General features: G+C 38.1%; 1 protein-coding gene across 1 annotated transcript in view; it reads right to left on the reverse strand.

Moving 5' to 3' along the window:
* Positions 1–9,038: 9,038 nt before the first annotated feature.
* The window catches only part of LOC107587085 (trafficking protein particle complex subunit 11), a 20,650-nt gene continuing 3,340 nt past the window's right edge, over positions 9,039–26,348 (reverse strand). Inside the window, exons 4-30 of the mRNA XM_016274719.1 lie at positions 26,168–26,238; positions 25,966–26,080; positions 25,613–25,712; positions 24,061–24,134; positions 23,879–23,975; positions 19,760–19,893; positions 18,417–18,564; positions 18,234–18,327; positions 17,733–17,812; positions 17,441–17,519; positions 17,285–17,339; positions 17,034–17,179; positions 16,890–16,951; positions 16,182–16,314; positions 15,042–15,172; positions 14,817–14,972; positions 14,526–14,713; positions 14,154–14,302; positions 12,519–12,640; positions 12,292–12,411; positions 12,073–12,138; positions 11,685–11,841; positions 11,483–11,594; positions 11,289–11,380; positions 10,262–10,395; positions 9,695–9,862; positions 9,039–9,447 (exon numbers count right to left, since the gene is read on the reverse strand). Of these exons, the coding sequence (XP_016130205.1) occupies positions 9,406–9,447; positions 9,695–9,862; positions 10,262–10,395; positions 11,289–11,380; positions 11,483–11,594; positions 11,685–11,841; positions 12,073–12,138; positions 12,292–12,411; positions 12,519–12,640; positions 14,154–14,302; positions 14,526–14,713; positions 14,817–14,972; positions 15,042–15,172; positions 16,182–16,314; positions 16,890–16,951; positions 17,034–17,179; positions 17,285–17,339; positions 17,441–17,519; positions 17,733–17,812; positions 18,234–18,327; positions 18,417–18,564; positions 19,760–19,893; positions 23,879–23,975; positions 24,061–24,134; positions 25,613–25,712; positions 25,966–26,080; positions 26,168–26,238 (3,025 nt within the window). The 3' untranslated portion in view covers positions 9,039–9,405. The remainder of the gene's footprint in view (positions 9,448–9,694; positions 9,863–10,261; positions 10,396–11,288; positions 11,381–11,482; positions 11,595–11,684; positions 11,842–12,072; positions 12,139–12,291; positions 12,412–12,518; positions 12,641–14,153; positions 14,303–14,525; positions 14,714–14,816; positions 14,973–15,041; positions 15,173–16,181; positions 16,315–16,889; positions 16,952–17,033; positions 17,180–17,284; positions 17,340–17,440; positions 17,520–17,732; positions 17,813–18,233; positions 18,328–18,416; positions 18,565–19,759; positions 19,894–23,878; positions 23,976–24,060; positions 24,135–25,612; positions 25,713–25,965; positions 26,081–26,167; positions 26,239–26,348) is intronic.

Consider the following 26,348-nt stretch of genomic DNA (forward strand, 5'->3'; position numbering starts at 1 on the left):
CAGTGATTTAAACTCGAGATCCGAATTATCAGCGAACCGATTCACCAGCTCCATGCATGCGTTGTTAATCGCTCTTTAAAGTGACTGCAAAGTCCAAAGTTATTTCGAAGTTCAGATCACTTGACAAAACTAGTTTATTTGGACACACTGTGTAATGTTGGATGTGTCTTCTGATTATATGTAACTCGCAATCGTTGCATTGTAACTGTCACATTTTGCTCGCAAAAAACTCAGAAGCCGTACCAAAGCCACTAGAAGGCAAGCCTGTAACCTTAGCCAGAAAAGCATAACGGCTAAAGCAAACGCTTCCGGTCTGGCACGTTTTTTTTTATCTGCTAATCTTCAACATGTTTTATACTAATACTTTTGGATTGAACTATTTTTAGAGTTTACCACGAAAAAAATGCTGTTTTATAAGAGAAGTCACTGACTTTTTGCGACAGGTGGGATTCAGTTTACGGCACTTCTAGAGGCAGCATTCCAAGGCAGGAAGGCATCAAGGCATGTCCTAATCCAAATTCTGCTTCACTTCCTGTCTCCGGAGGTACCTTCTTCTGGTAGAATTTTGAAGGCAGCATAGATGTATCCTTGTTGGATGTGTCTTCTGATTATATGTAACTCGCAATCGTTGCATTGTAACTGTCACATTTTGCTCGCAAAAAACTCAGAAGCCGTACCAAAGCCACTAGAAGGCAAGCCTGTAACCTTAGCCAGAAAAGCATAACGGCTAAAGCAAACGCTTCCGGTCTGGCACGTTTTTTTTTATCTGCTAATCTTCAACATGTTTTATACTAATACTTTTGGATTGAACTATTTTTAGAGTTTACCACGAAAAAAATGCTGTTTTATAAGAGAAGTCACTGACTTTTTGCGACAGGTGGGATTCAGTTTACGGCACTTCTAGAGGCAGCATTCCAAGGCAGGAAGGCATCAAGGCATGTCCTAATCCAAATTCTGCTTCACTTCCTGTCTCCGGAGGTACCTTCTTCTGGTAGAATTTTGAAGGCAGCATAGATGTATCCTTCGCTGCCTTTGATATCCCACAATCCTGTGCGTTCCATTCCGTGAGGTTGAGCTAAAAAATAAAGTTGGCGTCTGAAAGTTGCGTTTGGTGGTAAGTTTGTTTGTGTGTATATTTCTGACTAACTTTTTGCACTTTTGATGTTATTTCTAGCAAGAAATCAGTATTATAGTAATTAAATATTAATTTAGTTATCACCAAAATGCGTTCTATTTTGTTGTAGATCATTAAACCGTTACGCTGCCTCAGAAGCCTCTCCGAAATCAGTTTCACGGGGTGCCTCCATGTAAAAACGCTGCCTGCAAAGTCATTGCCTGATAAGGCAGCAAGTCAGCTGCCTATATTCTTTCGGACACAGCCGTAAACGACAATTGAGTGTCACACAACTCTAATTGAATTTCAATGACGTCAAGGCTGTAATGTAATTGGTTATTAAGGGACACGTGATCCAAGTTGGCCGTTACACTTTCTCCAATAGTAAGTCATACAGACCCTCTCATCTCCCTATAGTAAGATAATCTCTGGCCGTACCACGTATGTTTGTCCATCTCCATAAAGGCCAGACGCGCACTGATTTGTGGGTAATTTTGTTCTCCACTTTCTGTAAATTTATCGATGCTCAATTTAAAAGAAACTTCAACAAATCAATCAAATACATTTTTATGAAAGATGAACAATTAAAAAAAGACAATATACAAATTCTTTCAATTAATGTATTCTTCCAATCCAATGAAACAGACAAACACAACTGCATGTAGTGAATCCTGGCTTCGCTACAGTTTGACCTACACAATATTAACACCATTAATGGAAATTCTATTTACATAGACTGCAAAATTACAGCAAAATTAAAATTGCATCCCATTCACAATCACAAGTTATTCTATTGCAATTGGAAAGAAAGAAAAATCCAGATATCCTGACAAATTTCTCAATGCAATTACAGCATCCAGACTAAAGAGAATCACCTTATGTTACTACCACATGATATCTATTACAGCAAGAAGAGGTAGGGATGACAGTTTGGGGGTTTTGTTCTTTTTTACTCAGGCTCAGACATGTAAACATGTCTCTGCTGTGCTATTTGCTTCTCCTGTTTCATAATAGCCACAGGTGGTGTGTAATTTAATGCTTTAGTATGAAGACGGTGAGCATGTTGCTAACCTGCAGGAGGATGTTAAACTTGCCTGCTGACTCCACAACAGTTCTTTTTCTAACTTCTCTCGGTGTTTCACTATGGGAAATCGCTTTGGCCGTGACCAACTGCGGAAGCTCCTATGACACGTCTGTCTTTGACAGACAGGTCGACATGTGACCAGGCTCCGCCCCACCTATATCAGTCAGGTCGACCCCTGCCAAACTCATTCGCGCTTTCTTCCCGTGGGAGACTGCAGCTAGCTCTCTCAGCACATCCTGACTTTGCTGATTTCGCTAAACTGTTCAACAGACGAGCCATCATTGGACTCCGTCACCGAATGCGAGGTTAGTTAGATGGTAATTGTGTTGAGTGATATCCTAACAATTAGAATACTGTCCGCGTCAAGACGAGCTATTCTAATTGGCCTACTGCTTATTAAATTATTGCGGTAAGTGACGTTAAGTCAACTAGAGGTTTAACGCGTCAAGGCGAGCCTTCAGAAGATTTCATTAACTTAGACCAGCAGGCTAATGTGTTGTGATGAGTCTGAGGTTTGCATCACTTCTCAGCCATTATGTCGACGGCCATCACCCCCGCCAAAAGTTGAAGACCAGGGAGGTTGCATCCCACCCGTGTCTATCCTCATGTGGAGCTACCATCTCGGGCAGGGACCCTCACCCCATGTGCATCATGTGTATGGGTCCGAAGCACGCTCAAACGTCACTGGTGGATCACAAACATGCGCTCACTGTGCGTCATTGTCGGTGAAAATCTTAGAAAGGAGGCTGAGAGTGGTGGTGGCTAACTTGTCTGTCTGGAGCGGCCACACAGTCTGCGGCGACTGACCATCTGATGCGAGCCAATACGAGCTGGGCGGATATGATGGAAGCCGAATCCCCGGATATGCCTCTGCTGTTTGAGGGCCTACTCATGCAGGAGGAGGGTGATCCAGGGAACGAGGACGCAGAGGGGGATGCTAACTCTGATCTCCTCGAGTTGGACATGGACGACGAAGAGGAGGAAGACAACTCCTGTAGGGGACCAAACAACTGTTTCTTGAAGTGCCCTTCAAGACCATCATCACGTGCCCACACGGAGGCGCCATCATCATGCAAAATATCTGCGCAAAGGATCATGGGAGCCCAAAGTGTCCATCAGTTGTACCCTTCGAAATACTTCATTCCGAAGGGCCCTTTGGAGTGGCCAGTTTTGAGCACTTCGGTTTGGAACGACCCTTCAATATGGCGGCCATGATTGTTTTCACTCCAAAGGGCCCTTCGGAGGGTGATATATCCCGTTTGGAACGCACCATCTTTGCCCGAATAGCCATTTGGCGTGCATGTGCGGTTCACCCGTGGGTTATGTCAATGGCTGAGGGAGAATCGGCTCGTGTCCTGATGGCCAAAATAGAAACTCTTTTAAACAAACGGGAGATCAGAGGGGTGCCGGGATGGTGTTAAATCATCTCAGCAGCTTGGGGTTCAGGATCAATATGAAAAAGAGCCGTTTGGAGCCCTCTAAACAAACAGAATATCTGGGGCTCAGCATAGACTCCCTCTCTTATCAAGTCACTACGTTTACAGGCACAATTTTTGGTTCAATCAGACTGAATTCATTCCGACTGATGAATCTGATTGTAGTGTTTACATGAACGCTACATAAAGTGATCGGGTTGATGTGCGCGTGTATATGTCACAAGCTTCAAATCGGAATAGATTTTTTTTCACATGCACACACTGCACAAATATAGAGTTTCTCACTGTTTGCACATAATAACCACTCTCCTACACGGTTTCTTTATTTGTTTTTAACAGCAGAATTAATATTTATCCATTTATGGATAAATATACATATAAACCGCTGTGCCGTGTTGCTCATATTTATCACGCAGTACAAATGCCCCTCCCCGCGCCCAAAACGGGTTGCCTGTGGATGAGAATCCAAAACAAGGACTGGTGGGAGGTTGTCCTGCTCCACTTCACAGTTGCTGAGTGAAAGGAGAGTTTTATAATGACTGGACACGTATTTATACAACACTTTATTCAAAAGGAAGAACCGCTGGTTCTGCGCGTCATACATCATTAGCTATTTCTACGTCAGGTCGCCGTGATTTTGCCAAGTAAGACATGTTCCTGGATCAACATCTTTTGTTGATCCTGGATCAACATAACTGTCCAAAAATATAGACTTAACCCGATCACTACCCCTAAACCTAACACTACCCATAATTTATTCCTAAAAACAGTGTGAAATGATAGCTGATTAACAAGGGTGTAGAAGCACCTAATCTTGATTGTAAGCCTAAAACATGCTGCATCTCAATGTGCCTACTTATACTACGCCCTTAAAGTATGTACTCTTTCGGTGAAGAAAAGTACACACTTTTGAGTGTGTAGTAGAAGAGTAGGCAAGCTTTGGGACATACTAACACGTCACACATCTGCGTCTTTAACTGATGCTCTGTCGCATAGATACACGCATCCTGTCACTGTAAACTGGCCTGTCAATCATCTTGTCACAGTTAACATCCTCCACATTGCATTTCATTTAACTTCCTACCGTATTGGAGAGAAAAGAAGTAGCACATTGATCTGCCGGTCGCGAATCTTTCATGCCGAGAACTCTGCTCATATTTTATGCATAATGATGCATTTAAAAGTTAACGATCAAACGGATGTTTAAGTTTACATTGCTGTTGCAGATGAAATATAACAAAGATAACATTAAATAAATATTTTTTACCAGGTTAAATGTTGAATATTAGTAACTCAACCCCCTTTTTCTAAGCCTCTCTACCTAACTGCAGGTCGCGCATGTTTTTAACGAGTTTTATTCGTGTTTGTAGTTCTGGACAGAATCCTTCACCAAAGCGCAATGGATTGTGGGCAATATTAGCCATTAGAGTGTGCACGGATCCACACTTCAAAATTCGATCTGAAATAGTAGACCATCCAGGGACTTTTGGCATAATCTTTTCAACATACTATGCTTTGGGACACAGTTATTATAATCTCACATACTATTTAGGATGGATAGTATGAACATTGAGATGCAGGGACAGATATTTCCTGAAAAGTTATCCCTCAATTCTGATTGGTTGATAGGAATGTTGTTCCAGGAACATGTTGTACTTGGTGAAATCACGGTCACCTTCTGCGTCATTGCACATGCTCAGTCCTTTCAGTTTCGGGGTTCAATCCGATTGAGTGTTTACATGCACTCTCAATGGTATTAGAAAAGGAAAACCACCCCCTTCAATCCGATCAAAATTTCATTCCGATCGAGCTCAATCGGATCGATTAAGGTGTTTACATGAAGGCTTTTCAGTCCGATTTCAAACGGATTATTTGGTTGCATGTAAACGTAAGGGAGAATTGCGTCTTTCACACAATATCGCCCGCTTTCAGATGGGGAAAGTGGTTCCATACAGACTGCTTACGAATGCTGGGTCTGATGGCTTCGGTGATTTCTGTAGTACATTTGGGGCTGCTTAAAATGAGGGATTTTCAGTGCTGGATCACTCAGTTACATCTGTGCTCTCGGCGGCATCTCAGCCGGCCGGTGAGAATTACTCATGCCAAGCGTGTGTCAGAGCGCTCAGGAATTGAAAAAGTCCCGCGATTCTCAGAACGAGGATTCCCTTGGGGGGGTGGTGTCATCGAGAGTCACTATAAGGACGGACGCGTCCTTAAAGGGCTGAGGAGCGACTCTAATGGGCAGAGCTGTGGCGTGTGGCCTCCGTAGCTGACTCACAAACATATAAATTATTTAGAGTTGCTAGCAGTGTGGTTAGTGCTTAAACATTTTCTGAGCCTCATCAAAGGGCAGCATGTGTTAGTGAAAACACAATTCCACAGTGGTTGCTTACATCAATCGACAGGGGGGCACGCGCTCCCTTCAACTACATCAGTTGGCAAAGAGGCTGATCATGTGTAGCGACCATAGACTGTAAAAAAGGGAGTGATGCAAGGCTTTTATCCCTCAGGGCAACTCACGTTCCAGGGATTTTAATCAGAGGGCAGATCTACTGTCCAGAGGAACCCCCCTGTATGGGGAGTGGAAACTCCTCCCCAGGTGGTGAACCAGATATGGCAGAGGTACGGTCAGGCGGCCGTAGATCTCTTTGCCTCGCAAGAAAACGCTCAGTGCCCTCTATATTTCTCTCTAGCGGACGAAAATGCACCACTGGGTGTGGATGCTCTAGCCCACCCATGGCCAGATGTCCTTTTTTGTGTATTCCCTCCTCTGAGCTTAATTTCAGGGTCTGTCATTAATACTGATAGTCATTAATACTTTAGCAGCTACAGTGCACAGCATAAATGAGTACACCCCCTCTAAAACTTAACAAATTCAGCAATTACTCTTTACTTAGAAGACATGTTATGGTTTTTTAGAGATATAATATTCCAGCAAGTCTGCTTGATCAATTACCAAAGAAGAATGCTAAAATTATTCAGCAAAATAAGATTTTCTTATCAAAGTGATAAAATTTTGTGTTAAAAATGAGTACACCCTCCTGAAAGTTACTAAAAAAAAAAAAAAAACTGTATAGGTTTACGGCTATTTTTAATCAACAGGTAAGTATATTGAACCAAAACTTTTAAAGACGAGTAATTTCCTGACAGTTAAAAGTGTTATATAGCCCACTGAATCATACTCAGACTTAATGCTGGCAGCAATGGAACCACTTGGGAGAGAACTGCCAGGTGACTTATTTCTTAGCATAAAAGAGGACAATGGTACAAGAGGAATACCAAATTATTGTTTTAAGTGTGAAAATATAGCCAAAGTAACACAGAAATTCAAAAACAATGGACTTGTGATAAGGCTCCTGAAATAATCAGGTCTTCAATTTAAGTTTTAATTTAGTGATGAGTGATCTCATTTCTTTCTTTTTTTTGCTAGAAAAAGAGCAGGAGAAATAACATGCAAGTGTCTCAGAGCCAGCAAAAGCTATGAAAAGAGTGACACTTTATCTCACAGAGTATGACGCAGCCTGCAGAAGTGACATGCTACACTCTTAAAAATAAAGGTGCTTCACGATGCCATAGAAGAACCTTTTTGTCTAAATGGTTCCATAAAGAACCTTTAACATCTGAAGAACCTTGCTGTTTCACGAAAGGTTCTTTGTGGCGAAAGAAGGTTCTTCAGATTATAAAAAGGTAAGAAAGAGATTTGTAAGTTGCTTTGGATAAAAGTGTCTGCTAAATGTAAATGTAATCAAAGAACCCGGGTTTACATTAAATAACCCATCATTTCCCTTTGTTTCAGTAAATGTAGAGGCAGTTATTACTGGAATCTAAGCTCAATCCACAATCACACAAACATTCTGTGTATGTCTTGTTTTATTAAAAGAAATGTGTAAATCTCACACACACGCTATATTGTGTGTGTGTGTGTGTGTGTGTGTGTGTGTGTGTATGTATATATATATATATATATATATATATATATTTTTTCCCCCAGAAAATTAAAATATATTAGAGACAATTAAGACAATTCTTTTTTTTTTTAAATTGTGATATTCTTTCAAAACAATTAAGCACATTTTGCAATGAAATTCTCAATACCATAATGCATCTAGATGTTAATTTTTTTATCATTTGTAATTTTTATTACTATATAATAATATCTACAGCGGATCTAAAATATGAATAGTTGATTATAACTAGTTATGGTTAATTATTCATATTTACTGTCATGAGCTGATTCGTTACACTGAATACTATAATTTTCATTTAAATCAGCATAAAAATATAAAATATACAAGTACTATGATATATAGTTAGAATTAATTATGCATTTAATTTTGTTCAACATTTCAATAATGCGTTTTTTCCATTACGCTAATGAGAATTTAGAGGCAAAAGTTGCTTAAAATATTCTTAATTTCTCTAAAATACTATTTCTTTTTTCCCTCTTAGAGTTAGGGTGAAAAATGACCTTACAGCTTGACATGATTTGTGACATTCACCCAAACAGAAATCAAATCCCAAAAATCTCAAACATTTTGAGGCTCTGCTAACGGACACATTGTCAATGTATATTATTAATTCTCTGGCGATGTTCATCTATTTTCATGCCACTAAAGCTTCATGAATCTTATAACAATGGTTAAACAGATTTAGACAGACTGTAAGGAATCTGGGCTTTTTCAATTTTCACAGTCATTTCCTCCTCCTGTCAAACAAACTCTCACACACACATCCACATCATTGTAAGGTAATATGTTTAATGGAAGCCAGAGTGTTGGGTGACTGAAAAACCAAGTAGCCATAACCTCATGTAGCCTTGTTTGTTTCCAAGTCTGTGAGCCGTAAAAGAGGATACGAGAACAAAGAGACTTGTCACCTAGGAAACAAAATCAAACTCTTGAAACCTGTTTTGCTTTATAGGAACCCAACAGGTTTGTATTGTACAGGCAATGTATTTTTCTTACCTAAATGTGAGGTTGCCTACAGAGTAAATTGAGTTTAAAGGAATAGTTTACCTCAAAATTAAAATTCTATATTATAAGGCTAATGAGAGGTATTGCACAAACTTCTTTTGTGTCTGGTGAATGCACCAAATTTGAACTAAACTTTATCTGAAACCAGCTGAGAAGTGCTCTGGATTCTGTTTAGGATCAACTCTCTTTTTACCTCCACAAGTCAAAGAAATGGTCATATGGTCGGATTGAATCCTGGAGTATTTTTAGATTACATTTTCTTAATATCCACAGTAAGATTATTAAAAATGGCTGAATTAATTTGTGTAATTAAAATGTATTAACAAATATAAAAATCTTATATAGCGTGTACAAATGGTGAGATTATCTACACTTCTGTCCAATCAAAGAGCATCTGTCGAGGGACACAAGCCACAAACTTCATGACAATGAAGCAAAATAATTTTTATTTTATTATTTTATTCAACAGCTAGTTTCATGTCAGTTTAATGATTTCTAACATTATTTAGCAGTTATTTTGTTTTAGTTACAAGGTTATTTTCATTAACATTTTAGAGAATAGGAGTACTGTAGATGAAATCTGTTATTTAAAAATCAAATCTTATGCAAGCATCATTTCAGTCTTGTTTGACAAGCAACAATCTGGACACAACTAAATCAACTGAAATCCCTATTATTTCATTCACAAGTTCAAATCATTAAGCTGCAAACACACGTTCTCCGAGGAATGTTCAGCCTTCATCCTGCAATAGTATCCATGACAACGCTTCCGAGCTGGTAGATGTGCTCCTCTCTTCCTCACGCTGCTTCTATGGAAGTGTCTCCATTTCTGCCCTGAGGCTGAGAAATCAGAACAGACACGATACAGCGACCATTACACACTTGAAACTTTCTCACACACAAATTTAGTTTCATCCATTAGGGTTAGGCAGAATTTAAGAAATGGCTCTCATTCAATTCAGTTTGAATTTGAATGGAGCTGGTCACACTCACAGGATGCTCAGCTCAATTCTGATTGGTACACAACGTTATCTGACGTCAAGACTCATTTGATGGATAAAATAGTTTGAGGCGTTTAAAAAATTACCTTGACAAAGACGCGTGAAGGCAGGAAGCGACGTAGCTGTTGATTGGAGATGTTTGGAAAGCGCAGCAGGTTGATGTTGAGCTGAGGAAGGACTTGATATCCCGCCATCAGAGGATAGAAATTATACAACATCTCCTGTTCTGCACCGGGCAAAATCCTCATTCGCACCTGCACACAGACATGCAATGAGAACGAGACCTCCTGAGTGAATGAGTGGCAGTTGGAACAGAAGTTTAAGGGTTGTGGGTTTGTTGATAATCAGTGTGTAAAGAGGAACAGACATTTTTATTTTATTTGCTACTTGTTTGATTACTCTTCTAAGAGAATTTTGCTTCACTCTCTGTATAGCTTTCAGACACCCTTAGACTAATTGTGAGTGAATTTACTCTGGATGTGTTTTTTCCATTAGTTTTTATTAAGACACATTAAAAGTTTCTTTATTATCGAAATAAATGTGAAAAGGGAAAAGCACGCCCAGATGCTCTAAAATATATCCATTTAGTTTAGTATTCATCAAATAAAATGTACTGTATGTGAAGGAAACATGAAGCCACCTTCTGCACTGACCTGTTTGAGTCCACTAAACATAAATGCATCGCTGGGTTCCACGCTGATCTCGACATCCTGAACCAGCCCGGTTCGATTCTCCAGATGGTACCGAACAGGTAAAGACTCGCGCACACGACCAAACGATGGCAGCTCTAGAACATGAGAGGGTAAAGGTCTGTTCACAGCAAGAATGATAACAATAATTATAACTATATTTGCATCATCACCAACCAATGCTAACGGTCTGTTTATTCTAAACTTATGTGCTGCATTTTCGAAGTAATGAAAATGGATGTAGGTGACCTGCTGCTAATTGTCATTTCGCAAAATTACGCAACAACAGATGCTTTTGGGTATATGAGACAAAAGGAGTTGGGAGAATCTGTCACTCTGCTTAAAGAGTTTAGTTTTTGAAGACAAATGTTAGTCAAACTTCCATGAGGCAGTATCAATTTCAGCTTCTTGTTGCATTTACACAGCTTTAACCAGCAGATGTCCTCAGCATGCTACGTTTTGAGTGCATCTAAATGGTGAAACTAGCTAGTGTAATCTGATCCAACAGTGAATTTAGCTAACATAGTCAATGTAGTGGAAAAAAAGAACAACAGTCCTTTTCACTGCAACAAAGGAGGCAAGATAATGTCGAAACTAGTACTAAGTGAGGTCATTTTATTTTACGATGTTTGCTGTGTAGACCTTCTCCGCAATGTCTTCTGCTGTTTTAATTGTGTGAGCCCTTTAAATTGCACTGAATTCAGCTGTCAGTCTTTTATCGTTAATCAGCTTGAAAAATCATTCTGAAAGTGATCCCAACAATATCATTCCTCTATATTGTCCAAATTGTGGCGTGAACCGCATTGTTCTCTTGACTTCAGGATGATTTTTAGAACTTGATCTTTATAGTTATAGTTACTGTTATCATTCTTAGTGTCAATGGACCTTAAGAGAGGATGGACAGAATGAATTACAAGACTGAGAAAGCACATAAGACTGGTCTCAAATTATTCAATCTATACTGCTGATTTTAATATAAAAACAGACTGACCTGCATGGACATAAAGTGGAATATTCTCAATCATCACATGTGGCAGAGTAATGATCGTTCTCACCACTGATGTCTCAGCAAATGCTGACTTTCTGGATTAAAAAAAGCATGAGAAACAATAGCATGAGAAAAGGAAAGACATCACTTGCACGTAATATACAGGGTAAAAGTGAGAGTATATAGAGTGCTGTCACCTCTTCCAGGAAATGATGTAGTGTCCAGATGCCACAGTACTGGTGCCGTTCTGAACAGGAGGACATTTGAGTAGGAAACACTCACTGGCACATTCGCTGGTCTGAAGTGTGACTGGACACACAGCAGAAATGAATTACATTCAGGCCCTAAATAAACGTATTTTCTAAAAAAATACCACCATCAGAAATAAAGTTCTCCCACCTCCTTCTACGTGACTCTGGGGCTGATCAAGGGCATTCATACTGGAGGCCAGCTGCACTTCACTGTTCACCAACTCGATCGGCCACGGAGACGCGCTCAAAATATCCATCATCAACAAGAAGGGGATGTCCACGTATACACGCTCCAAATGCTCAAACTGACACACACACACACATAAAACTGTACCAACCTTACAAAATATGTCTTTTTAAAACTGTGGACACAAAAATGAAAAATCTGTCATCGTTTACTCATATTCATCTACAAAACATCTCCTTTTGTGACCCATGGATGAAAACGTAAATCACGTTTAGAACAAGATAAGATTGAGTAAATAATGACTGAAGTATTAATATATTACTCAAGTGTAACGGAGGGCAGCTCTTACCTTACTGGACACAAACTTCATAGCCACTTCAAATGGAACAACCGTTTCTAATGTAACAGTTTCATCCTGCAGGCGAAGAACAAACACACAACGGTGTATAGATTATGCCTCAAGAAACTAAGTTGCGGTGAAGTTTATGTCTGGCTCTGACATAATCTTTACAAAATCTTTCCGTAGCATTCAACAAGCAATTGCATGGCGTGTTAGGATTCTGCGTACTTTGTGACATTTGCAGGTGATGTCCTTGCCCTCGACCGTGGCACTCACAGAATAAGCCACGTGAAACAGTAATATTCTGGATCCAGTGCTCACGCAGCGGATATACAGGGGCTTCACAATCTGACACACAAGAAAACATGTACACAACATTACACTGAAGTCAAGATCACCTGATGACCAGTTTTAAATCAATGAAATCTGTAAAATTCAGTGAAAAGCAGCAGCACCTTCTGTCCAGGATGCAGATCTCCGAGGGGAATGTCAGGAAGCAGGGCAGGATGAGAATCATCACACACCTCAGTGCCGTTTAGTGTGATTTGGGTTGACTGTGTGAGATTGGCATCCTGGCCTAATAGAAACAAAAGAAATAAACAAAAACACAAATACATTTTTATATATTTCTTAAAAAGAAATCAGTACTTTTATTCAACAGGGGCACATTAAATCGATCAAAATTGACAGTCTGGACCAGATTTGTGTGTCAAATAAATGGTGTTTTTCTTTCTATTCATCAAATAATCATGAAAAATATGCATCATGATTTGCACAGAAAGACATTGATAATGGAAATGTCTCTTAAGCAGCAAATCAGAATGATTTCTGAAGATCATGCGACACTGAAGACTTGGAGTAATGATACTGAAAATTCATGACAGGAATAAATTACATTTTGAAATGGAACAGTTATTTTAAATTGAAATAATATTTCACATTATTAATGTTATCAAATTAGCGCAGCAACTTTTTCCGATTAATCGGATAAAAAGCCTTTCTTTTTTTATTGACAAAATACACTATTGCACATGCTGCCCATCAAACAGACATGCCAACTGAATGCTATAAACATACTGTATGGTGAATATATCTATATCTATGCTATACATTATGTGCGAAAAGAGTTATAAAGCACAGTTTAAATGGAGAAATTAAATAGACAAAAGACAGTTTAAATCCTTACCCTACAAATGGATATGATAATGAAGATAATAAAGAAAAACAAACTCAGTGTTAACAGATGAGAGCAATGTTCTGCATGAACACACACATTCACTCTAAATACATTAACCTGTTACTGCCATTTCTTTAATATGTAAATGCAAGGAACATCTTAAATTTATATTCAATTACACACTGTTATCCCTTTACAGTTACGATCATAAAATGCTTGAATTACAGGTTGACTTAAACCTAAATTTAACATTCAATAAGGTATTTCAGTAAAATTAATATTTTTGCGCTTCATATTAATGTTCTCCCTCTCTACTGCGTTCAGTCTGTTTGAAGCACTGCTGCTTGTTCAGTAAATTCTGAAGTTTAATGCAGACTGTCAGGATGAACCTTCATGCAAAATAGAAACACTTGCATGAATATGTAATATTTACAGAAAAGGATATATCCGTAAAATGAAAGTTTGGCTCTGAGGAATCATATCACACATTAAGCACATGCATCTGTCAAAGCGCCTGACAGGACGAGCCAAGTTAATCATTACGCTAATGCATTAGCTTGAAGTTTAAAATAAAGCATTCGCATGTTTTGGGGCACCTTTCCCGAAGCAGCATGTTTCTTCCACTATTAGATTCATTTAGATTGATTTGGTCCATAGAAATGCGTTATTCAGTGGTATAATTTGACACGACTGGCGGACGTTTTCCATGCATGATGGGCAGATGCGTCTAATCGATAATGACATTTGTCGTCGATGATTTTCATTACCGATTAGTTGTTGCAGCCCTAAATGATACCTCAAATCATGTCTTTTGAGAGGCATGCTATTACTTTTGTAAGCAATTTTTCTTACGAAAATGTAAAAACCATTTACTAAAACATGAGATTTTTGTTCCAGACAAGACAGTATGTACCTGGTTTGAGGCCTGCAGTAAGTTTAATGTCTTTGGCCACAGTGTCCTCTTTTGATTGGATGGTAACAATCATACAGTACATCTCATTGGTCAGTGCTGGAGGCTCATGAGTCAGCTGTACAGAGATTTTGGGCACTCTGGAGATGATCCTAAAAGGGCATGATGTGAAGGAAAACATTGCAGTTTTATGTTTATAATTCTGAAACTGTATCCAAAAGAAATGCTTCTTGAAATGTGTATTAAGAAATTAAATAAGTTCCATTTTGATTTCATGCTGACTAAATATTTCTGTACTGACAATGACATAATAGATTTCCTGATTTTTAATATATATGTATATATATATATATATATATTTTTTTTTTTACTTACATAGTGCTGGACTGTATAGTAACTGTGTCCCAATCCACCTGCTGCTCTGGGAGGCGTGTCCTCCTCTTATAGGAGCGGGAAGCCTGCAAAGTTTCATGGGAAGATGCAGCATCCCCCCAGCCACCCCGCCAGTTCAGATAGACGTATCGGGCCGTCTCTCTGCCTAACATGAGTCCCACACTCGTAATCTGAAAGACAAATACAGACAAAAATCAAACAAAACATACTATGTGATTAGTTGTGACACCACTAAATCTGCTGAAATGAAATGAATGAAAATATATTTTTCACCTCAATCTTCTTTCCAACATCTTCTGTTTTGGCTACAAATTTGAAGCAGTATTTGCGGGTTTTGCCGGGGACAAGACACATGTTCTCCTGGGTGGAAGGTTCTAGAATATCCTTCCCTTTAGAGGCATCCTCCAGCAAACAGTACTGGTTATACTCCTGCAATTCAAACACATCCACTGAGAAATTGAGTTGTGCATGTGTGTGTGTGTATTAGGTGTGCTGTACCTGGTTGCTGAGGCTGACACATAGTTTTGAGAAGCGCACAGGATGTGGGCAGTCAGCTCTCACATAGACGTGTAGCTGGACAGGCTCATCTATGTGGAAACTAGGGGACAGGAACTTGGCTTTGCACTGAACTGAAAATAAACATACATTTCTTTACCTTTTGTTCCATTAAGTAATCCAGCATGAAGACAACAACATATATACATCTATAATATATATGCTACTGTTCAAAAGTTTGGGGTCAGTAAGATTTTTTTTTTTTTAAAGAAATTCACATTTTTATTCAGTAAGGATGCTTTAAATTAAACAAAATTGAAATTAAAATATTTGTTACAAAAGATTTGTAACTTTCTGATCATAAAAGAATACTGAAAAAAAAGTAGCTGGACAGGCTCATCTATGTGGAAACTAGGGGACAGGAACTTTGCTTTGCACTGAACTGAAAATAAACATACATATCTTTACCTTTTGTTCCATTAAGTAATCCAGCATGAAGACAACAACATATATACATCTATAATATATATGCTACTGTTCAAAAGTTTGGGGTCAGTAAGATTTTTTTTTTTTAAAGAAATTCACATTTTTATTCAGTAAGGATGCTTTAAATTAAACAAAATTGAAATTAAAATATTTGTTACAAAAGATTTGTAACTTTCTGATCATAAAAGAATACTGAAAAAAAAATTATTACAGTTTCCACAAAAAAATTAAACTGATAATCTTAAGAAATGTTTCTTGAGCAGCAAATCAGCATATTAGAATGATTTCTGAAGGATCATGTGACACTAAAGACTGGAGTAATGATACTGAAAATTCAGCTTTGATCACATGAATAAATTACATTATAAAAAAATATTAAAAGAGTTATTTTAAATTGGAATATTTCATAACATTACTGTTTTACTGCGTTTTGTCAGATAAACGCAGTCTTGATGAGCATAAAAGATATCTTTCATGTCGGGTTTGGAGCAACATGAACTATTATATTAATTATAATAAGGGGGGGGGGTTATATATGTATATAACCCCTACATATATTTAAATGTAGGGGTTATGGCCAGGACTGCAGTTCTCAAATCGATGATTATGATCAATCAACTCAAAAGAATGGAAAGTGAATATTCTTTGAGTGCTTACCAAAGGGCACATAGTCCTGGACCTCAATGGTGAACTCATTATTGCCGGCCAGAGTGATGCGATCACTCCACAGAGACTGGGCCGTCTTCACAGACAACGGGTCACAGTCCGGTTCAGACTCTGGGACTTCATTCTGACAATCACAAAAAAAAAAATGTCACCTTCATAAACACTACATCTCTATCTATAGCAGAACTTTCAGAATATTAAGATTAGTGCTGGGCGGTATGACCAAAAATGTATATCACAGTATTTACCAAAATTATACCGGTTTCATGGTACATGATGGTATTTTTTTTTCATGCATGACTGGGTGTTAACCATATTTTCTATTGATTGAGAGAGAAAATACTGCAGTATATTGACTTAGAATTACCTATTTTACTGTCATGATGAGTGAATATTGTCAAAAAAATACCACACTAAATCTACAGCTTCAGCTTCGGAACTTTCACGCTTAGTAACACATACAGCTGTGCCCTCAGCACAGTGCAATAGTGAAAAGGGACCCCTTTCAAACAGTGTCACGTTCCGAACGTTGTTTATGCGACATACGCATCTTATTGCGGTATTTAAAAAAATTCATATCATAACAAAAATAAACACCGGTATACCGCCCAGCACTAATTAAGATACTATATTTCATACATAAATATGATTATTTTCAGCTGTATCACTCAGCCCTGTGAGCTATATTTCCATACATACCATGAGCACTTTAATCAGATTCTTCTCAATCCTGGACTTCTGCTCTTCAGAAAGGATAGAGGCTAAACACACACATATACTTCTGTTAATGCAGTAACTTTCAATTGAGGTGAAGTTGAGAGTCAATACATGGTGTTCATGTACCTCTGCCCACGAGCTCCATGGAGTAGGTGATGTAGTCTTTCACTTGACCCATGAGGTAGGAGCACTTCAAAGCCGTGCACAATATAGCCGTCAGCAGAGACCACCAGCGCTCTGTACGGTAGTCACACATCACATAATCCAACAGTCTGCGGAGTCAGAATACAACAGTTATATGTACAGCTGCTATCCATTGACACAAGCGGAGTTCAATTTATATAGGTCAAACTTACAGTATACTGAATTTAACTCACTTTAATGCTTTGGTGTAGTCTTTTGCATGATAATATTCTTCTCCCATCTGAACCACTGCGGAGGGAAACAGAAAATAGAGAGAACAAAAATGATTTACTATGCAATTAAAAACAGAACAGAAAATCTGGCTGATGAATGTGTGTTTTTGGACTAACTGAGATGGCTCTTCATTCGTGGACACTTGTACTTCTTAAACTGAGCGACAGCATTGCTGAGGAGAGCAATGATCAGCTCCTGACAGAAACACACACATACAACCATTAGAAGAGAAATACTGTTGGGTCTTATCTGTAAAATGTTTTTTTTTTTTCCTGTAAGAAACATAACATTTTGGTCCCTAAACAAGACTCTTAGCATGATTTATTATCCCTTACTCCTTATTGTTGACTCATCACTTTGAGAATTCAGAACTTATAATGAAATAACAGGCATTTAAGAAAATCCCACCGAATGAGGGACGTCTCTTTCTTTAACTTGAAGAGCGAGGATGCCTTGTTTCTCCTTCTCTGAATCTGGAGGATCAATGCCTGAGGATTAAAGTTCACTGGGTCAGAAAGAAGACAACATAACACACCTAGATAACACCTGGATAAGTCAAGCTTTAAATTTATACATGATTGAAACAACTCATGCCATTTTACTGTATTTCTAATATCAAAAACATCACATTATTTTGTGTTTTGTGTACTACCGTAATATTAATATATTTTTTTTTACATTACAGTAATGTGAATTAGATTTTTTTTAAATCCACGTTACAATAACAAGTCAATGTGCTTAACTGTCATTGAAAATATTTTTTAAAAAGATATATAATAATAATAAAATACAATAGAGCAATGTAATAAAATGTGTGCTTCTTTGGATTTTGGGGTTAAACATGACATGTTCTGGACAGGATTCATATGATTCAGATAGGCTTATAGTGGTTCTTAAGCTATTACTCACTCTGATGTCCCTGTCTCCAAGGTCTCTGTCCGTAAAAGTCTAGAGCTCCGGAGGTGGTCTCTAATGGGTCAGGTGCAGGGTAGCCCACGCCTGGCTGGAACAGTAAGAGTTGGAGATTTTGCATTACAAAATAAAATAAAATAAGATAACATTAATGATGCATTGCATTGTGGGTAGCAGTACCTCATGACTACAGAACTGCCCCGCTTGCTGCTTGCGCTCCTGTGCATAATAAGCAGCCTGTTGATAGTAGAAACCTGGGTTCTGGGTCTGAATAGCGGTGAGGCCCAGTTTAATGGCCTCATCGAACAGATCACCAAACGACTGGAACCTACAGAGACAGAAGGAACAAGCAAATGAGTCAGTGCATATATAAAATCAAGATCAGATGTCACCAAACAGTGGAATCACTTATCAAATTAATTATAACATTTAATGATTTTCTCTCCGAGTATCAGGTTAGTTGAGCAACATCCCCAGAAAACATTGCACACCGAGTCAGTTGGTGCGCTGGTTTTGTTTTTCTTACCTCATTATTTTATATATTCATAAAGTCTGTTGCATTTTAGATCGTCATAATATTAATTACTCAACATGTACATTTCCTGAAGAAAACGTGAGTGGTGCTTGTCATGGCAAATGGGTGATTGCAAGAGAGAGCTGACATAGGGCTTGCTCATGTTGATTTATGGTTGCTGGGTTGCTCTAAATGGTTAATAGGTGATGACTAGATAGTTGCCAGTGTGATTTTTAAAGAATTTTCATTCTGAGTGAAAACAGCCCACTCCCTTGACTCTACAATGTTCTGATCCAGAGATCTCGCATTATTTTTCAATAGAAGTCTATGTTTTTTTTGCAAATAATTAATAATTAACAACAACAACAACTGATAATAATAAAAATCTGTTTAATGCATAACATTCAATCAAAAATAATAAAAAGTAATTTATGTTTACGCAATGGGCAGGACATCAACTGACCAGAACCACATGGCATTAACATGAGAACAACAACATTTTAATAACTGCTAATCATATAGTCAAACTCTGACTGAAAGATGGACATTTTTAGATTGGCAATTAAACCCTTGAAACAGTTAAAATCCTGATTTGTCCAAAAACATGAAATAAAAATTAGTGAAAACAGCCCACTCCCTTGACTCTACAATGTTCTGATCCAGAGATCTCGCATTATTTTTCAATAGAAGTCTATGTTTTTTTTGCAAATAATTAATAATTAACAACAACAACAACTGATAATAATAAAAATCTGTTTAATGCATAACATTCAATCAAAAATAATAAAAAGTAATTTATGTTTACGCAATGGGCAGAACATCAACTGACCAGAACCACATGGCATTAACATGAGAACAACAACATTTTAATAACTGCTAATCATATAGTCAAACTCTGACTGAAAGATGGACATTTTTAGATTGGCAATTAAACCCTTGAAACAGTTAAAATCCTGATTTGTCCAAAAACATGAAATAAAAATGTGCATATTGCAGGGTTGAATCTTACTGTTTGGACATCCAGGCCGTGTGTTCAAACGCCAGCTCAGCGCTACCAATCTTCTTCTTGCACAGGTCGATGTGTTTGCGGAACTGAGCAATGGCATCCAGGGGGGTGTTGTGCTGAAAGCAGAGCCTGCAGATCTGTGAGAGAAGACCACCGGTAGACACTCAATAAAGAGATACACTCTGAACAAAACACAACTGAACGTGACAGTGCTATTTAGAAAAGAATAAGAACAGGAAATTAATTCTGGCCAGTTTCCTGTGTGGCGTTTAAAGCTGTTTAGATGACACCTCATACTGGCAGTGTCAACATTTCTCATTTTCGTTTAAAGTGCCCCTATTATGGATTTTTGAAAAGTACTTTTCATGCAGTGTGTAACACAGCTCTAAGTGAATGAAAACATCCTGCAAAGTTTTAAATATGAAAGTGCACCGTGTATAAAGTTATTGTCTCTCAAAAGAAAGAGTCGACTCTAAATCATTGAAACGAGTCGTTTTTGAAACGAATCCCAAGCCGTTTCATGTTGACGTCAACATGAAACATTATCATATTGCCCGCCCACTTGTTTTGCATAGTTTTGAATGAATGAGTTTGGTATGTAAACAATGTTTATTTTTTATTAGTTTGATTCATTTTGGAAATAAAAATCTACTAATTACAATTTTGTTTGTTCTTTATGAAAAAATGGGTTCTATTGTCTTTATTTTTTCCATAATAGTCTTATAGTTCTGCCAATAATTCGTAAAGTTCTTACTCTCTGTGCTATATGTGACAGAGTATAAAAGTTATAGGCCTACTAAAATATGCGGACATCTTTTTTTATACCGTATAGAAATAAAAAGAAGAAAAACAATCCTGTCAGTCGGGGTTCCGTTAGCCAATAGACCCGTTATCCCGGGTTATACCGGGTATTTACAGTTAATCTCATGTCCAACAAATAAATACACACATGGTCGGTGACGAGGTATATTAACACAAAGATTTTTTTTTGTGTGTTATTCATATGCAAGTGAAATCCCTGGAAATAGATAGACCTAATGGCTAAAGACCATCCATTGCATTATGAGAGCGCTCTCTTACTCTCTCTAGGGAGACTTTTTTTGAGTGTTTTGTATTGTATCAGACGATGTGTGAAAAGCAACTAATAAAACATTTATTTGACCTGTCACCTGACTGAGGCGTTATTAGCGAGGTAAAGTCTTAATATAAATGTAATGGTTTTTTTATTATTAAGGCTCGTTCACACCGGGACGAATATCGGTATGAACACAAAAGACGCGTCGAAAAACGTCGGCGATAAGCGTGCGCGATAATCGTCCCGGTGTGTACGAGGCTTGTGCCTATTGAAAATGTTTGTAATAGCTATATTAGAATAATATAAAATCTAAATAAACAATGGATCAGCATTAAATATCCCCAATTAAATTTAAATAAACATAACGGATACAATCAAAAAGACATTTAGGCAACTGTCAGAGTGATGCAACGTCTGCATATCAATCATGTTACAGTGCTTGTTCCATCCTTATAATAATGGATACAGCACTGATGTGGGCATCCTGGCGATAACATATGAAATGCAGGCTAAAAAAAAATATATATATATCTTTGAAGTCGCCAGTAAAGACAAAAACATCGTGGATGAATTTAGACATTAAAGTTTTTACATTGTAATGTAGGTCATCGCGTATTGTAATGCAGGTCAAAAACCATTGTTACATGTACTGCGTTAAGACTTCACTTAGACTTAAGGCTTGTTCACACCCGGATGAATATCACGCGTGATTATCACCGACGTTTAACACCCTCGTGACTACACAAAGGGCACCAATGTGAGTGTGCACACCAACGTGCAAAACGTAAAAGCATCATTTTATAAAAAAACACCTCGGGCTCGTTTTTTTGGTTTGACGCGCCACGTTAAAAACTGGTCGACCAATGAGATTGGCGCTTTTGTTCACGTGCCTGGAGCTGCTGAAGTTACAGTAAAACACGACTTGGTGGCACAAAACGGTCTTGCCGAGCACACATTGATACCTAACGACAAAGAGTAAGTAAGTAGACCAAGAAGATGCATCGAGGCAAGATGAATGTAGAGCTGCTGGTCTCATTGGTGTCTGAACACAAAGGGCTTTATGACAAACGTGACAGCGACTACAAAAATCTCGATAAGAGGCAGTTGTTATGGACAGGAATTGCAGATCAAATAGGATTCGATGTGTATTTCTGTTTTTATTAAGCGCCATCTAATGTCAGGGAGTGAATTTGCACATTCACTCGGCTCATCGTCTGTGAAAATCGCTTGGGTATGAACACAAAAGACGCGTCGAAAAACGTCGGCGATAAGCGCGCGATAATCGTCCCGGTGTGTACGAGGCTTAAGTCATTAGACTAAGTCGCTTTAGATAAAAGCATCTGCAAAATGATTAAATGTAAATAAAAATATGAATTTATTCGAGACCTACTACAGCGCATGCGCGTAAAACATCCACTACGTAGTGGATATAGTCCAGTATGTCATCGTGCTACAGGCTGCAGTGAGGACCGACTCCTTTTCACGGCGGTCTGAATGAAATAGGGCTGTCAAAAAAAAATCGAATTTCGAATATTCGTTGAACTTAAAATAAAAAACCACATTCGAACGCAAAAACATTGCATTCGAATTTTAGGTGTGCGTTAAGGAGGCAGCCCTATCAGTGGCGCACGAGATGCGATGACGATGTAAGAGTCGTTGCATTTTAATGTTTTTGTTAGCCTATCCAGTTGAAGCCACTAGATGGGGCGCTGCTGCGTTGTTAATTACAAATATTGCGGGAAAAGAGAACATTAATGTGGAGAACATCTTGTTTACATCAAAACTGAAACCAAGCCGTTCACACAGAATGCATATTTCGCGCATTTTCTAGAGAGACATCTATCACCGTTGCACTCGAGTCTCGCACAAAAGAGCCGCATGTTTAGAAAGTCATGTAAAATTAATGCAAGTTCAACTTTGAAAAAAACATATCTCAAGACTTTATGGCGGGTTTTTTCCCCCATCCCACTGCAACTCATAATAAAAATGTACTCTGTGTGATTGGCTTTTGGCCCTTTGCATTAAACTATGCATACATACATGATGCGGTTTTGTTTATAGTTGTTTAAGCAACTTAATTATAATTGGTTTATAAACATTATTTTAAACATTATGCACTTTTTTTCACAGATAGTCTGTTTTCTTATGTTTTGTGAAACGTGCATTAGTAATATTTTGCTCGATGCGCCCTTTTGTGGCCTCAAGAGAGAAGCCAAAAGCTTTTCTTCACCCTAACTGAAATTATGCATTTTAAATTCGAATATAATTCGATTTTTGATAATATTTAAGTAAAAAATTCGAATTTAGTTTTTCCAGCCATTTTGACAGACCCTAGAATGAAAATGCAAATTCATTCTTTGCCACTAGGTGCCACTTTTGGGGTAAAAATAGCGGTTACCCTAGTAATGCTGTACACAAAGCAGCACTGCACTCACAAATGCTGCTTTATCAGGCATTATGAAATGAAAATGAGACCAATCGGACCAATCACCACAGATTAGTGTCACGCAAAGGAGGGGTTTGGAAAAATGAATAATTGAGAGAATCATTTGGGAGTCATTGAGCAAGTAAGGTAAAAATAAATGCATATTATAAGACGAAAGTGTTTTTTGACCTTGCATGCATGTCAACCTGTTGTTGGGGACTCCCAAAACCAAAATATGAACCTTTCATTACCCATAATAGGGGCACTTTAACTTAAAGTACTAAAATAACTAAAACAAACAAAACCCCTAAAACTGAATAAAAACAGTAAAAATGACAAAACACACCAAAAATAAAACACAATTGTAAAAAACTAAATCGAATTCAATATATTATTATATATTATATATCAATGTCATTAAAATAATACTGCTCAAAGCAATATGCAAGCACCATCCACACTTTCTTCACGATAAGAGGCAGTTGTTATGGACAGGAATTGCAGATCAAATAGGATTCGATGTGTATTTCTGTTTTTATTAAGCACCATCTAATGTCAGGGAGTGAATTTGCACATTCACTCGGCTCATCGCCTGTGAAAATCGCCAGAACATCTAGTTCACCTTGTAGTTGATGAATCCAGCCATGGTTTTGATCTCAAGAATGTTGGTTTCATGAGCTCTGAGTTCATGAACGAGGCTATAAGCAGTCCTGTAATATCTGTAAGACAGCACATGGAATGTGTGCGAGTTATTATAAATAAATACAAAATAGTAGTGTCAAAATTGCTGTTAAAAGCACTTACTTGAGGGCGTTCTGAGTGTCCTGCTTTAGTTCACTGAAGAAGCCCATTTTAAACTGGTGCCTAACAAACAGCAACTAGAATTCACAGCATTCATAGGTTATTACGGTGCAAGTTGAGCTTTTTCACACTTAACAGATAACTAATTAAGAACCACAATACAAATAACAATTGTTAATTACTTATTTAGAAAGAGGCAACCGCATGCCATAATCTTCATGTAGGCTATACATTCAAAAGAAGCTAAGAAGAACTGTGTTCCTAAATTAATTTCTTGCTTTTTACACTTGTGTATAATGCCTCTATTGAGTGTTGAGTTGTTTTTATACAATTAAATTATTTTTTTAGAAAATAACTATTTTTGAGAAATTCCAGTCTGGATTCAGATCACGACATAGCACTGAGTCTGCACTGTTAAAGGTGCACAACGATATTGCTCGGTTTGTTGAGGCTAAGTGCCCTGTTATTCTAATGCTACTTGATCTCATGGCGGCCTTTGATACAGTGGACCATGGAGTCCTTATGTCTTGCTTTAATCACTTTGTTGGCATTCGGGTATGCATTGGCATATTTGACCAATAGAACCTTTTCTGTAGTGATTGGGGACTCCTCGTCCTCCACCACTTCTCTCTCTTGCGGGGTGCCACAAGGCTCTATTCTCGGGCGCATTTTATTTTCACTTTAAACTATGGTTAGAACAAAATTTCCTTCACCTAAATGAAGAAAAGACTGAATATATTTTATTTGGAGAGTCTGTAACTTCTGACTTTGATGCGCTGACTTCAAAGCTTAGACCAACTGTCAGAAATAAGTTAAGCTAAGTCTTTTGGCCAAGGTCAAACCATTTTTGAATCGCTCCGACCTTGAAAAAGCTATTCATGCTTTTATCAGTTCAAGATTAGATTATTGTAATGCACTTTATGTTGGTGTCTCACAGTTGTCCCTCAGTTGCCTTTAGCTGGTGCAGAATGCTGCGGCCAGTCTTTTAACTAACACACACAAACATGAGCACATCACCCCAATTCTTTATTAGCTCCACTGGCTTCCAGTTTCTTTTAAATTTTATTGTTTGTTTTTAAAGCTCTTAATGGCCTTGTCCCACCTTATGTAACTGAGATGCTGGCTTTTCGTTAGCCAAACAGGGCTCTCAGATCAACAAATCAACTTTTGCTGGAAGTCCTGAGGTCACGGTACAAATACTGGGGTGACCGGGCTTTTTCTGTAGCTGGACCCAGACTCTGGAATAAGCTTCCCCCCGATATGCGCACCATTACTGACCTGGGCCTTTTTAAAGCTAGGCTTAAAACGTATTTATTTAGACTGGCTTTTAATATCTAGCAATGTTGTGACATTTTTGTGTATTTTATGTCATTTTTGTTGTTGGCTTATATATTTTTTTATTGCTCTGTTTTTATTGGAAAGCACTTTGGTTCACCTTGAGTGTTGTAAAGGGCTGTATAAATAAATGTTGATTGATTGATTGTTAGGAACTTCATTATAAAGGCCATTTTTGAAGAAATTCAGGTTTTATATTTGCAGTCGGGCTCCTGGTTACCTGGTGTGTAGTTTTATTGAGGAACTCCTTGTGAGATTTCACTCTCCTGATCTCATTGTAATAGTAGGTCTGTGCATGTTCGTAGAATGCGTTTTCCAACCTGCAGAAATATAAATGCATGACACACAAAACTAAGGTGTGAAGATGCAAGTCTGTCGCTTCGGTCATGTAATCTAGGCTGCGATTGAAGCTATATCAACCATATTTTTAACATAGAAGAGCGGTGCAGCCATTTGTAACTTGAATGTATGAGGCTCCAGTGTCATATGCTTCAAGTTGTTTTAGCTGTACAAAAACAGTCTATTATGCTGCCTGATATTGCAGACTGGCATAGATTCTAGAGAAACTCTAACCTAATGATGTATCCCACCAGGTGGTCAGTATGGGGCAGGACAAACAGGGACTTCCCAGACAGGTCACAGGCACCACATAGAGCAGAAGCCCTCTCAGATGCCACCAGATCTTCACCTGAGACACAACCACATCTTCACCCATCAACATCTGCTCAAGACATACACCGAATTTCCTGTATCATGGATTTCAGTTTTGTGATACCTGGTGGGAGAGGAGTTTTCTTCTGAATCAAAACAACAGCGACCTTCGTGTTTCTTCCTTGTAAACTTGTCCTGTGAGAAATAGATATATCTCAGAGCAGCAAACAACAAGAACAAAAAACACCTGTTAGGATTTGTCCCAATGTCTCTTTTTATATTTTACATTTTAGTTTAGTAACTTT

Source organism: Sinocyclocheilus grahami, unplaced genomic scaffold, assembly GCF_001515645.1.
Source record: "Sinocyclocheilus grahami isolate Dianchi unplaced genomic scaffold, SAMN03320097.WGS_v1.1 scaffold89.1, whole genome shotgun sequence".
In the NCBI taxonomy this organism is placed as follows: Eukaryota; Metazoa; Chordata; class Actinopteri; order Cypriniformes; family Cyprinidae; genus Sinocyclocheilus; species Sinocyclocheilus grahami.